Source organism: Lepisosteus oculatus, chromosome 11, assembly GCF_040954835.1.
Source record: "Lepisosteus oculatus isolate fLepOcu1 chromosome 11, fLepOcu1.hap2, whole genome shotgun sequence".
Taxonomy (NCBI): Eukaryota; Metazoa; Chordata; class Actinopteri; order Semionotiformes; family Lepisosteidae; genus Lepisosteus; species Lepisosteus oculatus.
The window spans coordinates 13255915-13270387 of record NC_090706.1 but is presented as its reverse complement, the minus strand read 5'-3'; the positions used below and the strand labels follow the sequence as shown (position 1 = coordinate 13270387).

The 14473-nt window shown below is 57.0% G+C and overlaps 1 protein-coding gene across 3 annotated transcripts; it reads left to right on the top strand.

Annotated features, from left to right (window-relative positions):
• Positions 1 to 223: 223 nt before the first annotated feature.
• carm1 (coactivator-associated arginine methyltransferase 1) lies at positions 224 to 12766 on the top strand. 3 transcript variants are annotated; one of them, XM_069195605.1, is made up of 16 exons: positions 224 to 464; positions 3900 to 4022; positions 4161 to 4267; positions 4819 to 4923; positions 5025 to 5135; positions 5923 to 6100; positions 7640 to 7730; positions 7821 to 7902; positions 8391 to 8476; positions 9025 to 9114; positions 9523 to 9660; positions 9953 to 10042; positions 10152 to 10264; positions 10634 to 10711; positions 11079 to 11153; positions 11249 to 12766. In XM_069195605.1, the coding sequence occupies exons 1-16, from the start codon at positions 323 to 325 to the stop codon at positions 11386 to 11388; spliced, it is 1749 nt and encodes a 582-aa protein (XP_069051706.1). In that variant the 5' UTR covers positions 224 to 322; the 3' UTR covers positions 11389 to 12766. The 3 variants fall into 3 exon arrangements, with proteins under 3 accessions (XP_069051706.1, XP_069051707.1, XP_069051705.1); XM_069195606.1 differs by having other exon boundaries at positions 3897 to 4022; positions 11079 to 11147; XM_069195604.1 differs by having other exon boundaries at positions 3897 to 4022.
• The last annotated feature ends 1707 nt before the right edge of the window (positions 12767 to 14473 follow it).

Here is a 14473-nt window from a genome sequence, read left to right as displayed (position 1 = left end):
TAAAAACCATCAATTGCTTTTCATGAACGAGCAACGTGGTGTCAAGGACTAATTTGACGAATGCTTGGAATCGGTAGGCACCCTGGTCACTCTGATGCGCTGGGGAGGGTAGGAAAGAGACATTATGACCCTTATTGCATTACCAGCTTTATTAACGTGGTGACGGCATTCGGAGACAACTGCGGCGGGGCGGTAGTGAACAGCAATGCGCCGGCCGGCGCTAGGCGGCGCTCTCTCCCCACCCTGGCTCAGCGTGTGTGTGTGAGTGCGCGAAAGACGCTCACTCTGCGTGTCCGTCTGTCTCTCTTCCCCCACATCGAAGATGGCGGTGTCCGTGTTTCCCGGCGTGCGGCTCCTCTCCATCGGCGACGCGAACGGAGAGATCCAGCGGCACTCGGAGCAGCAGCCGCTGAAGCTCGAGGTGAAAACCACGCAGGACGCGGCCCTGCTCACCCTCTCCAACAGTGAGTACCACCCCCGGCGCGGCGCCTCCCCGCCCGGCGCTGGATGAATGCGAGCCTGTGTGCTCGGCACAGACCCTCGCTCTGCGCGCTAGCGGCGTGGCGTTTCCCGACACCTCGGATGTAACCCCGGTTTCCGTGCCGCCTGATTTCTCGAAGGCTTTTCCCGGAACACGCAGCCCGGGTTAGCCAGCCCGCTTTGCCAGGCGGGTTCGGGGCCCGGCGGCTCGCTGGAGCAGCCCGGCCCGGCTCTGCGCGCTTGTGCTGCTGAGACGCCGGAGTCCCGAACAGACTCGGAGCGCCCTGCTCGGGACGGAGCTGCGCCTGGTGTCTGTAACTGGTGTCCCTGGGACGGCGAGTTGAGGGGGCAGAGGGGGGCTCGGTTGCGTTAGTACTTTATCGGCTCCTGCGGAGGGACGGGTTTGCAGTCCCTGCCGCCCTGACCGAGGTCCGAGCCCTAGCTTGAAAGCGGCCTTGCGGCAACTCCGCACCGGCGAGCCGATCACCTTCCCCGGACCAGCGGCTCCGGGTCTCGGCCCCGGCACACCGCCTCGCCCTGGCCGCCACGGGGAGGAGGGGAGCCCCGTGTCGCGGTGATCCCCCCACCCTCATCGGCGGGGTGCGGGTGCTGCACATGGGGAGACGGACAATAGCCCGCACCCCTCTCTTCCCCGCCCCCTCCCTCTTCCTCTCGGCTTTGTTGCGACGTGAATGGCGCAGTCTAGAGACACAGAGGCCCCGGATTATATGAAGGCCCGAGTGCATGAAGGGGGATCCTCTGGCCAGGTGGCCGAGTCCTGTTTGGGGGAGGGGCACCTCCTTTTGTTGTGTCCCCCCCCCTCGGAGGAGACCCGTTGGGCCGCCGGAGGCAGCGTCGTGGCCCGGGTGTGCACAGGGCCCGTCCGCTCCGCTGCTCTTAAAGGGCCAGCGTCTCATTTCCAGCTCCGCTTGTGTCGGGCGCCAGAGGCAGCGTGATGAGGGACCACTCAGAGTCAGGGTGCTCCTGCTCTGGGGGGCAGCTGGGCAGTAGCACGTGTCCGCGATGCCCCGCACGATTCGCGTGTTCCCGTCCATCGCTCTAGACCCGGCACTGCAGGAGCCCCGGCCGGGTCCGAAGCCCGGGAATGGATCAGGCTGCTATGAAGGGGGAGTTGGGGTGCTCGGCCGTGGACCCGGAGGGGTGTGCGTGGTTTGTGCGAGTCTAAGGGTCGGGTAAACGAAGCCCAGCGATCAGCTGATTTGCGCCGGTACGGCCGGTGGAAATGGTGCTGTGCAGCCGCCTGAAAAGCGAACTGCGATGCAGATGCGTTTGGCTGGTCGTTTTCAGCAGCGCGAGGGCTGAATTCTTCTGGAGCGCGGACGGACAATGCGCTGCCCCTCACCGGGGGCGGCGCTTGCTTCGTTTTCTCAGCGGCGGTGCCCTGTGATTGGGTGCCCATCTTGAGTGACAGGGGCCGCAGCCAGTCGTGAGGCGGCGGCGGGGAGGTGTGTCGGCGCGGGGCTGTTGATGTTGACTGGAAGAGGGTCCGTCCCCTGCCCGCCATGCGTGGAGAACTGGGCAGCTTGAGTGGTACTTGTCAGAGTTCTAATTCTTATAAACTAGACTGCTGGAAAGATCTCCAGGTCTGTTTCTGAGGATTTTAAGATGTTTGACTACCTGGTGAAAGCAGAAGCAGTTTAATAAGACGATTATGCAGTGCAAGATGAGTACAGCTATTTTAGTTTCAACGTCAGTTCTAAAACGTTTGCATGTCTGGAGCTGCCTTCACCCTGAAGGGCCTCTCCTGACCACCATGGTTTAACGTGGGGTTTCCCACTCCTGGTCCCGGGGTCCCCCACCTGCTGCTCAAAGCCGAGCTCTTTAGCCTCTAAAGGGATCCTCAATCGAAGCAGCTGGAGCTCGAACCTTGGCCACTTTCTTTCTACTCTGTCTGGAGCTCTCAGGTGATCTTGCAGAAGCTATGAGGCGGCTTCCTACGTGCTCGGGACCTAAAGCTGTATTGAAGTGTCCGAATGAAACGTCAAGCACACAACGGGTGTAAGATAAGATCACTTTATTGGCCATATGCAATTTCTTCCATTAGGAATTTGTCTTTTTGCATACTTCAGCTTGCTCTCCATGAGACCAAGCACACAGTCAGGGAGAGAAGCTAGGGGTCAGAGCACAGGGTCAGCCATTGTACAGCACCCCTGGAGCAGTTGGGGTTAAGGGCCTTGCTCAGGGGCTCAACGGAGTAGGATTCCTGTGCCGGCTGTGGGATTTGAACCTGCAACCTTCCAGCCACAGGCACAGACCCTTAACTAGGTGTGGTTATTTAATCGAGCGCTTAGGTGGAACAGAACAGGACAGGTGTGTAGGACTGGGAGGGCTGGTCCAGTTTCTCCTGCGGAATGGGGTCTTGTCACCATAGTGGGGTGCCTGCTTGGACATTCATCTCTTCAGGCCAGAGCACCACCTGCTGGACTCCTGAGCTCTGAGCGGATCTGCACAACCTCGAGGGTTTTGTGTTGTGTGGCAGTAAACGTGATGGGCATATTTGTGGCATTCATTAATATCGCTGTGGCTGTATGAAACACTCCTCTTGATGATGTCAGCTTGTAACAACAGTTAATGACCCCTTTGACACTCTTACCTGGCAGCAAATATGGTTTTGTTGATTATTTTAAAGAAAAAAGCAGCCAAGGATTGGAACGGAGAAATTAACTGACGAATCGTTTTAAAATGGAAAGCTCATCATTTTGATCCTGCATTCTGCTACACAAGTGAGCTGCGAACTGCTGTGTGAGTGAAGGAAGGGACAGCAGTGGCCCCCCAGGAGGCGCTGTATCTGCGCCTGCATCAGCAGTCTGCCGTGGCGTCAGGGAGCACATGAGGGGTACCAGCTGGGGGCGCCGGCAGTGGCGGGGTGGCACGGACAGCCACTGCAGTGCCCTTGCCTGGACACCAGTGACCGGAGCGGTGGCTCTGTGGCTAAGGATCTGTGCCTGTGGCTGGAAGGTTGCCGGTTCAAATCCCACGGCCGGTAGAGGAATCCTACTTCCCTGGGCCCCTGATCAAGGCCCTTAACCCCAACTGCTCCAGGGGCGCCGTACAATGGCTGACCCTGCGCTCTGACCCCAAGCTTCTCTCCCTGTCTGTGTGTCTGTGTCTCCATGGAGAAAAGCTGGGCTATGCGAAAAGACGAATTCCTAATGCAAGAAATTGTATAGGGCTCATAAAGAAACATTATTAACATTATTATTATTATATCTCCTGATGTTTCTTTTCTGCTGTCTGTGCTCGTGAAACTGCGCCCCGTTTGTATGGGGGAGTCCTGGGGGCAGCAGGGCTCGCCGGTCTGCAGGGGTGACCTGCTGTAGTCCAGCGTGGTGGGGGTGTTTGAGAGTGAAGATGTGCGTGGGCTCTAACATCTGTGTGCGTCCTGCGTGTTCCAGCAGAGGAGACCTGCGTGTTCAAGTGCTCGGTGTCCCGGGAGACGGAGTGCAGCCGCGTGGGGAAGCAGTCTTTCATCGTGACGCTGGGCTGTAACAGCGTGCTGCTGCAGTTCTCCTCCCCCACAGGTACCCCCCTCCCCCTCGTCCTGTCAGTGTGTGTCTCTGTCTTTCTCTCTGTGAGCGCCTCTCCCTCCCTGTCTCTGTCAGGTGTGCACTCTAGTGTGCGTTGCTGTATTGTCACCAGTGGCTTGTGCTTCATTCCAGAGTTCTGTTCCTTTTATAACATCCTGAAGAACTGCCGTGGTCACAATGTAGAGCGCTCCGTCTTCAGCGAGAGGACGGAGGAATCATCTGCTGTGCAGTACTTTCAGGTACAGAAGCACTGACCCTGACTGTTGTGGACGTATCCTCTTAGCCACTGACTCTGACTGACCGAGCAGTTGGACACGCTGCTACATCTACTGACACCCCCACTGAGCCTGACGGATGGACCAGTGGACACATGGACACATCTATTGACACCTCCCCTGAGCCTGACTGATGGACCAGTGGACACATGGACACATCTACTGACACCCACACTGAGCCTGATTGATGGACCAGTGGATATGTGGACACATCTACTGATGCCTACAGACCCTGACTGACTGGACCACTGGACACTTGGACACATAGATTGACTGATGGACCAGTGGACACATGGACTGACCCACTGATACTGATTGCACCAGCAGACACATGGACACATCTACTGACACACCCATTGACCAATATCGATGAACCAGTGGGCACACTTGACAACCGGACTGACCCTGACTCCTGGACCGTTGGACACAGGGACAGGCCCCTGACCTGCCTGGTCTAGACTGTAGTCTTGCACTGGGACTCTGGCTGAGCTCTGTCTCTCCTTCCTCCTCTGCAGTTCTATGGCTACCTCTCCCAGCAGCAGAACATGATGCAGGACTACGTGCGGACCGGGACATACCAGCGAGCCATCCTGCAGAACCACACGGACTTCAAGGACAAGGTAGCGGGTCAGGCGGCGGCTGGACTGGTTGTGGGTGCTGGTTCTGCACCAGGGCTGCCGAGTCTGTATGAACCATGAACCCCCCACCCCGTATCCCTCAGGTGGTCCTGGACGTGGGCTGCGGTTCTGGGATCCTGTCGTTCTTCGCCGCGCAGGCGGGGGCCAGGAAGATCTACGCGGTGGAGGCCAGCACCATGGCGCAGCACGCTGAGGTACCTGGGCACCGAGCACCACTGCCCTCTGTTGGGAGAGCAGAGCAGAGTAGAGGAGTTTATTCCCGTATCTACACGTACGTGGGATCTGTCAGGATGGTGCGGGACAGCAGACGGCACAGGACAACAGGCAACAGCACAAGATATAGACAGTACATTACAAACATAATTATAACAACAGGACAATCAATGTGTCGTGGACAACAATGTGTAGTAGTGAAAAAAAAAACATGCCAAAGGTGCACAGTGCAGACGTGCATTGAGTCTGAGGCATTGCAGTTAGCTGTGAAGGGTGTGTACTGTGAGTACTGCAGTGAGGGAGAAGCTGTTCTTAAGCCTGGTGGTCTGTGCTTCAATGATGTGGTACCACTTGCGCAGGGGGGAGGACAGTTTGTGGCCGGGATGGTTGGGATCCTGAATGATGGATTGGGCTTTATTGCAACAGAGGATGGTGTGAGTCTCACTGATTGATGGTGAATCACGTCCTATAATCCTCTGTGCCGTTGACACAACCCTTTGTAGTGCGTCTTTGTCGTGCACGGTAGTATTGCTGTACCACACAGTGATGCCACTAGTGAGGACACTTTCTATGGTGCTGCGGTAAAAGTTCATGAGGAACTTCTTCCCCAAACTGCATTTCTTTCAGCTCCGCGGAAAGTACAGGCGCTGTTGTGCCCTTTTCAGGCTGGCTCCAGGGCTGGGAGGGGGTTCAGGGTAGGCTTGTGGGGCTCTGTGCAGAGGGAGGAGAAATGATGATGCCCTGTGCTAACCCTGTCTCTCTGCCCAGGTCCTGGTGAACAGTAACGGGCTGTCGGACAGGGTGGTGGTGATCCCTGGGAAGGTGGAGGAGGTCTCTCTGCCTGAGCAGGTGGACATCATCGTGTCGGAGCCGATGGGGTACATGCTGTTCAACGAGCGCATGCTGGAGAGCTACCTGCACGCCAAGAAGTTCCTCAAGCCCAGCGGTGAGAGACAGGCTGCCCCCTGTCCACGTCTCTCCGCTCTGTGCTTTCTGACACACCCTACCCCCTCAAGCTGGCCACTGGTCTCCCATGAGCACATCTCTCCCTGTACTGCTCCGTGCTTCCTGTCAGACAGACCCTAACCCTCAGACTGTACCCGGTCCCTCTCTCTGCTCTGTGCTTCCTGTCAGACAGACCCTAACCCTCAGACTGTCCCCAGTCCCTCTCTCTTCTCTGTGCTTCCTGTCTGACAGACCCTAACCCTCAGACTGTACCCGGTCCCTCTCTCTTCTCTGTGCTTCCTGTCTGACAGACCCTAACCCTCAGACTGTCCCTGGTCCCTCTCTATGCTCTGTGCTTCCTGTCTGACAGACCCTAACCCACAGACTGTCCCTGGTCTCTCTGCTCTGTGCTTCCTGTCTGACAGACCCTAACCCTCAGACTGTCCCCGGTCCCTCTCTCTGCTCTGTGCTTCCTGTCCGACAGACCCTAACCCTCAGACTGTCCCTGGTCTCTCTGCTCTGTGCTTCCTGTCAGACAGACCCTAACCCTCAGACTGTCCCCGGTCCCTCTCTCTGCTCTGTGCTTCCTGTCAGACAGACCCTAACCCTCAGACTGTCCCCGGTCCCTCTCTCTGCTCTGTGCTTCCTGTCTGACAGACCCTAACCCTCAGACTGTCCCCGGTCCCTCTCTCTGCTCTGTGCTTCCTGTCTGACAGACCCTAACCTTCAGACTGTCCCCGGTCCCTCTCTCTGCTCTGTGCTTCCTGTCAGACAGACCCTAACCCTCAGACTGTCCCCGGTCCCTCTCTCTGCTCTGTGCTTCCTGTCTGACAGACCCTAACCTTCAGACTGTCCCCGGTCCCTCTCTCTGCTCTGTGCTTCCTGTCTGACAGACCCTAACCTTCAGACTGTCCCCGGTCCCTCTCTCTGCTCTGTGCTTCCTGTCAGACAGACCCTAACCCTCAGACTGTCCCCGGTCCCTCTCTCTGCTCTGTGCTTCCTGTCAGACAGACCCTAACCTTCAGACTGTCCCCGGTCCCTCTCTCTGCTCTGTGCTTCCTGTCTGACAGACCCTAACCCTCAGACTGTCCCCGGTCCCTCTCTCTGCTCTGTGCTTCCTGCCTGACAGACCCTAACCCTCAGACTGTCCCCGGTCTCTCTGCTCTGTGCTTCCTGTCAGACAGACCCTAATCCTCAGACTGTCCCTGGTCCCTCTCTCTGCTCTGTGCTTCCTGTCTGACAGACCCTAACCCTCAGACTGTCCCCGGTCCCTCTCTCTGCTCTGTGCTTCCTGTCAGACAGACCCTAACCCTCAGACTGTCCCTGGTCTCTCTGCTCTGTGCTTCCTGTCCGACAGACCCTAACCCTAAGACTGTCCCCGGTCTCTCTCTCTGCTCTGTGCTTCCTGTCTGACAGACCCTAACCCTCAGACTGCCTCTCTCTGGTCTGGAGCTCTGTGTCAGTGGAGCTCTGCGTTGGGTGTAAAGCCCAGTCAGTTCTCGGCGACTCGTCCGGCTGATCTCCCTCCCTCTGCCCGCAGGTAACCTGTTCCCCACGATCGGCGACGTGCACCTCGCCCCCTTCACCGACGAGCAGCTGTACATGGAGCAGTTCACCAAGGCCAACTTCTGGTGAGGGAGGGGGGATCTGAGGGTGCGGTACTGTGGTGCCGTCAGCCCTGCCCTCTGTGCTGAGACCCTGTGCCACCCCTGTCTCTGCAGGTACCAGCCCTCCTTCCACGGAGTGGACCTGTCAGCGCTCCGGGGCGCGGCCGTGGACGAGTATTTCCGCCAGCCCATCGTGGTAAGAGGCAGTCGCCCCGAGTTTGTATCAGGGCGCCGTGCTTTCCGGTCCGAACTCCTGGGGCTCCTCTTACCTGGCCCCTGGAGAGCCCCAGTCCTGCATCATCCTTGAACCCCGGGCTTGTAAACGCTAAGATCATTTAACCACTTAAGCAGGCGACTTGCTCAATTACGTAGTTTGGTGATTATTTGAAATGGAAATCGCTGAGTGAGGATCTTGGCTGTGGCCGATCCTGAGCGAATCAACTTGGTGAATCGATCCGAACTCAGATTGAACGTTCCAGATCTTTATAACGGGTGGATCGGTGAGACCTGCTGGATGGTGGCTGTCCAGGACAGGACAGGTTGGCCGCTCCTGGTGTAGATGGACACTCGGTCTTTCTCGGACCTGAGGCAGTATTTCTGGGACAACCGGGGGAGACCTCAGATCTTGTCTCTCTATGGCTTCAGGAACATGTTTCTCTCTCTTCCCCCTCCCCTCTCTCCCAGGACACCTTTGATATCCGAATCCTGATGGCCAAATCCGTGAAATACACAGTAAACTTCCTGGATGCGAAAGAAGATGACCTACACAGGTAAGTCACTAGGGTGACACTGGGTGTGAATTGCCCCTGTCCATCAAATACATTCCTGGATTTACTGGAGTATCCTAGGCTGACAGCCTGATGGAACTGAGTCTCTTAAGTCTGAAGGCGGTGTCCTCACTGACAGGCTGAAGGAACTGAGTCTCTTTAGTCTTGAGGAGAAAGGACTGTGAGGAGAAATTTAATTAAAAAAAATAATCTGATAGTTAACAAAATACTTCTTCAGAACAAACAGTGAAACATGGGCTAGAGGACGCAGGTGAAAACTACATAGGAGTGCATATAAAACTGAGATCGGGAGGCTCCCCTTTGCACAAAGGGTTGTGGGGGTGTGGGACAGACACTGCTCAGCCCTGCTGTTGAAGCAGATACCCTGGGTTCTTTCAGGAAGTGTGTGGATGAGATCCTCAGTACAGACAGCTGTTCATTATTACAAGCTGGAAGGCTGCTCTTGTGTCTTGCGTGCAGTTCGGTCCCAGTGGATGGTCACAGTGTTCCATCATGGCTGATTTTTATTTTTACCTTGGCCTCTCCCTCAGGATAGAGATCCCGTTCAAATTCCACATGATGCACTCGGGGCTGGTCCACGGGCTGGCCTTCTGGTTCGACGTGGCGTTCATCGGCTCAATGTGAGTACTTCCTGTTCTCAGACCCTTCTCCCGGCAAACCAAGACGGAGATTTCGTCTTTGGAATAAAGGAAGGTGGGCAGATGACGTTGACGGGTTAACCTCGTCTCTCGCTCAATTTCGCGAGGACAGCACCAGGCTTTTGTTCTCGAAGAGGAGTAAAATTTCCATACAGAAACGTACATTTATGATTGGTCAATACCAGTTTACCATGTAAGGTTTAACAAAGTCAGAACGTTATGCAGTTTGGTCAGCCTTGGGGAATTAACCAAGACCTCTCATTAGCTAAGACCCTATTCCCTTGCACACTGGTTCCTTCAGCGTCCAGCCCCACTGCCTGGGGGTCTCCATGCCCATGTTGTATTAAAGGTTTGGTTCTGACCCACTCTCTCTCCTTCACCCCCTCCCAGGATGACAGTATGGCTGTCCACAGCGCCCACGGAACCGCTGACCCACTGGTACCAGGTCCGCTGTCTCCTACAGTCGCCTCTCTTCGCCAAGGCGGGTGACACGCTGTCTGGCACCGCCCTACTCATCGCCAACAAGAGGTAAGGCCGGCGGGCCAGAACCAGGGCTCCTAGTCTCGGCTGCGCATGCCGTGCCCTGAGGACACCCCGAGAAACCTGACCCTTCTTCGGGGTTACCGTGTCATCAGACACCCGTTGACTGATCGCTCTGTCTCTGCAGACTCTTCAGGGTGCTGCAGGTTTTGCTGTGAATGAGTATATGGTTGAGTGTATTGAACAGGATTTAGGCGTCACCCAGTGTCACCTGACCCTGAGCCCTTTATTCTGTGGTGCAACAGTCCAGAATGACCTTGGCTTCTCTTTACCTTCGCAGACAGAGTTACGACATCAGCATCGTTGCACAGGTCGACCAGACGGGCTCCAAATCCAGCAACCTCCTGGACCTCAAGAACCCCTTTTTCAGGTGGGGCTGCTGGTGGGAGGGGGGCTCCCCCTGCATGGGCAGCACAATTGGTGTTGACAGTGGGATTTTTTCCGGCAGGTGCTCACTCATTGGGTGCTGTGTGTTTCAGGTACACGGGAGCGAACCCAACTCCTCCCCCTGGCTCTCATTACTCCTCCCCCTCTGAGAACATGTGGAATACTGGGGGTGCATACAGCATGAGCCAGGGCATGGCTGTGTCAGGTACCCCTGAGAGACATGGGCCCACACACACTGAGAGAGACAGAGACACGGGGGCCCCCCCCACACCCGCACACTGAGAGAGACAGACACGGGGCCCCCCCACACACATACACTGAGAGAGACAGAGACACGCCCCCCCCCCCACCACACACACACATTGAGAGAGACAGAGACACGGGGGCCCCCCCCCCACACACACTGAGAGAGATAGAGAAATGGGCCCACGCGCACTGAGAGAGACAGAGACACGGGGCCCCCACACTCACACACTGAGAGAGACAGAGACACGGGGGCCCCCACACACAAACAGTGTTCAGATTTGCTTTCTGTTGCGAACGGTGGTGTAAACTTGACCTTTGTGTCCCTCAGGAATGCCGACTGCATATGACCTCAGCACCGTCATCGCCAGCGGCTCCTCCGTCTCGCACAACAACCTCATCCCCCTCGGTACGCAGAGAAATGCCCACTGACTACCTGACAGACGTTCCGCAGCCCAGTGTGGGGCAGGACTGTGTTTTGAGTGGGAGCCCCCCTTGTGGGGCAGGACTGTGTTTTGAGTGGGAGCCCCCCTTGTGGGGCAGGACTGTGTTTTGAGTGGGAGCCCCCCTTGTGGGGCAGGACTGTGTTTTGAGTGGGAGCCCTCCTTGTGGGGCAGGACTGTGTTTTGAGTGGGAGCCCCCTTGTGGGGCAGGACTGTGTGTCTGTGCTGTGTATGTGTGTGCATGTGCTGCATGTCAGTGTGTGTGTGTTATGAGTGCTGCTCGTCAGTGTGTTGGCTCTGTACCGCTCGTAATGTGTCTCCCTTCGTCTCCAGCGAACACAGGGATCGTGAACCACACTCACTCTCGGATGGGATCCATCATGAGCACGGGCATCGTCCAGGGTGAGAGTGAGTTTCTGCCGGGGTTCCTGTCAGTATGGTGGCCCTGGTGCCTGTGGTCTGTTGATTGAAACGATTTCCTGTCTCTCCCCCCCCCCCCCCAGGAGTGTCAGCGGTCCAGCCTGGTGCCAGCAGCAGCAGCGCTCACTACTCCCTTAACAGCCAGTTCACCATGGGGGGGCCGGCCATCTCCATGGCGTCACCCATGGCAATTCCTAGCAACACCATGCACTACGGCAGCTAAGCCCCGCCCATTTCGACCCCTGCCCCGCCCCCTCTGAACTGACAACCCAAAGGAAACCAAAACCACGGTCTGCTGCTTCCTCGCGCCTCCTCCACTCCCTCACCTGCTGGGCTGGTCCCCCCTTCCCCCGTCAGACTCCTGCCTCTCGCCCCAGGGGTGCAGCTGCTCCGCCCGAGGGGGGCCTTCCTGTTGACTCGCCCACCCTGCTGTCGCTGCCAGGGAGGCGGGTCCCGTCGAACGTGCAGCCAATGACATGAACGCAGCAGCCCGTCAGGGAGTGACAGACCGGTGGGTCAGCCAATCGGCTTACTCCCACTGATGAATTGTTTTGCCACCCCCTCCCCCATCCCCTTCTTCTTTGTGTCTCCTGTTTCACCCCTTGCCCCTCTGAACTGAACCAGGTTCCCCAGTGGGGTCCCTCTTACACCGAGCAGCAGCTTTGCTTCCTCTTCTGTCCACAAGAGGGCAGCAGTTCCCCTCCCTGCCTGCTCCCCGGCCTCAGGACTGGGCTGGCTGTGGTTCTCTCGTTCCTCCAGTTGTAGATGTGCAGACACGCTGGAAAGCTGGACTAGACCCGTCTGTCTGTTCGTCTCGGTGCCCGACTGGACCCCCGGCCCCCCGCCTCCTGGTTTCCGGTGGGTTTGGATTGTTCCCGTCGCTATTCGGGCTCCATCCGTCTCTCTCCTGGCTGCGCCTCCAGGCCGTTTTGAGGCCGTGTCCTCGGTGCCGCTGTGTGCAGTCCGCGGGCCCGCTCCGACCGGGGTTACGGACCAGAACCCGGAGCCGTCTGGCGCCCGAGAGAGCCCTCGTCCCGCCCTCGTCCCGCCCCGTGTCCGTCTACAGCCTCCCGTGGCCACAGCTCTCGGGCTCGTCCTGATTTGGTACCCCCCTGCCCGCATCCAGCACGAGCGCCCGGCTCTGGTGTCATTGCGGCCGACCGCCGGGCCAGGCCTGACTGGGCCGGACAGCTGAAGAGGGCGCGATTGGGGGCGGTTCTCTCTCCTGGGGGGCGCGGAACGAGGAAGACGGGCCACCTGGAATTCTGCAGCTGGACAAGAGAACAGCAGCGTGACTCTGTTTACAGCCCCCCGTCCCGTCCTCACAACTCCCCCCCACCCTGGCGCCTCCTGTCCGGCCGCTGACCGCTGACCGCGGCCTGAGACACTGAGACGGGGGGCCAGGGGCCAGGCCGTCCTCCGCAGAAGAGCTCCGATTTCCTTTCTGAATTTTGGATTTAGTAACTTTTAAAAGAAGAAGAAATTGTGTCTGCTAGTTTGTAGAGTTAATGTTTTTTTTTTTGTTTTTCTTTCACATAAAAAAAACAAAACCATAAAAAAAGGAGACAGTGGAGTGAAATAAACGTTGGCGAGTTCCTGTACGGTCTGGCTCTGTATCTGTCCTCAGGCGAGCCTCTCCCTCAGTCCAGGGGTCTCCCCAGGGAGCCTCTCCCTCAGCCGTGTGGGGTCCCCCCCCAAGCCTCTCCCTGAGCTGTGGGTTCCACCCACTGTACCTCTCCTTCAGCCATGGGGTCCCCCCCCACTGTACCTCTCCCTCAGTCCAGGGGTCCCCCCATGGAGCCTCTCTCTCAGCAGTGTGGGGTCCCCCTCAAGCCTCTCCCTGAGCGGTGGGTTCCCCCCACTGTACCTCTCCTTCAGCCTCGAGGTCCCCCCCACACTCTACCTCTCCCTCAGCTGTGGGGTCCCCCCCCTCAGGAGTTCTCGGGGGTCAGTGAGGGCTCGAGGGTTAACCCTTCGCTGCCCACTGTGTGTCTCCGCTGCAGTGCTGGTGGGGAAGTGTCTGCCGCTTCAGGAGGTCAAGAGCATCAAAGAGCTAAGTGCTTCTCCACGCCCTGAGTGAGTGGGTTCCAAGGAGCCGTTTCATGAAGCCCACTCAGTTCCCAGGGCTTGTATTTCACCGTCGGATTCTCCGTGCCGCGGTCCCGTCGGCGTGGGAAAGCAGAAGGGATGATGCCCACGACGCAGCACGAGGCAAAAAAACAGAGCTGATGAGCAGCAGCACCTGTTCCAGCACACGGGGCAGAGGGGTATCCCCTGGGGCAGAGGGCAGCCATCACAGTTCAGCAGACGGGTAGTTCAAAATGTCAGGACTTGGGGTCCGGGCTCACTGGGATGTGTCAGGTGTGTGAACCCTGACGCTGTACTTCGTTTGCTGCACAGACTCGTTAATGTTGGTCATGGGGACCAGAAGGAGTGGTCCTTACCCTGCACACATTAATGTTCAGACATTAACGGTAAAGAGAATTTTAGGAAAAGTACTGACAAGAGTGCAATGTGCTGCCACCCACTGTTGCACACACTGTAGCACAAGAGCAAAACTAATTTGCGCGGAGTTAATGAAGCTTCTGAATATAAATCCAAACAGGGTACTGACATCCTGCACAGAGCCTCTGGCTTGAGAACAAGGTCAGGTTCGCCCCCCCCCCCCCCCCCCCGAGTTGCAGGAGGGCACATTCCCAGGATGCTCTGCTCCTGAAAGGGTGAGCAGAGGGAGCGCTCAGCTGCTCGGGGGATGTCCCTCCTATCCCCCAGAAGACCTTGAACTGTGCCTTGAAACAGTTTGCGCTCATTTACCAACCCTCTTCTGCTTGAATCCCCATTAGCAGTGTCACAAGGTGAGCTCTTGCGTTGTCACTGCTCGGTACCGGACCGATGGGGTTAATTAGAGCTCAGAACATACGCACCTGGGGAGAGGAGACGTCGGTCATGTCTACAGCCAGGACAGCGGGAAGGGAGTCTCCACCCTTGATTCTGGATAAAAGGGCTTCAGACAGCAGTTGGCACTGTTGTTATTTCTGAATATTTTTTTCCCTTTACAGAAAAGGGTTTTAGAAAGTATCTGTTTTATAATAGGATCCTGTGAAAAAAATATCTTTTTAAATTGGACTATTTTCTCCTTCCGCGACTTCAAGATATTTTCGATTTTGAAAGAAACTCCTTCATGCCTGGTTCTGTACAGCCCAAGCCCTACGTACTCCCAGTGTCTTCCGCCAGGGGTTAAAGCTCACTGTAAGTCTGGGCTCATGGGAAGCTAGACTGGAGACACCAGACTGGATAAACTCTCGAAA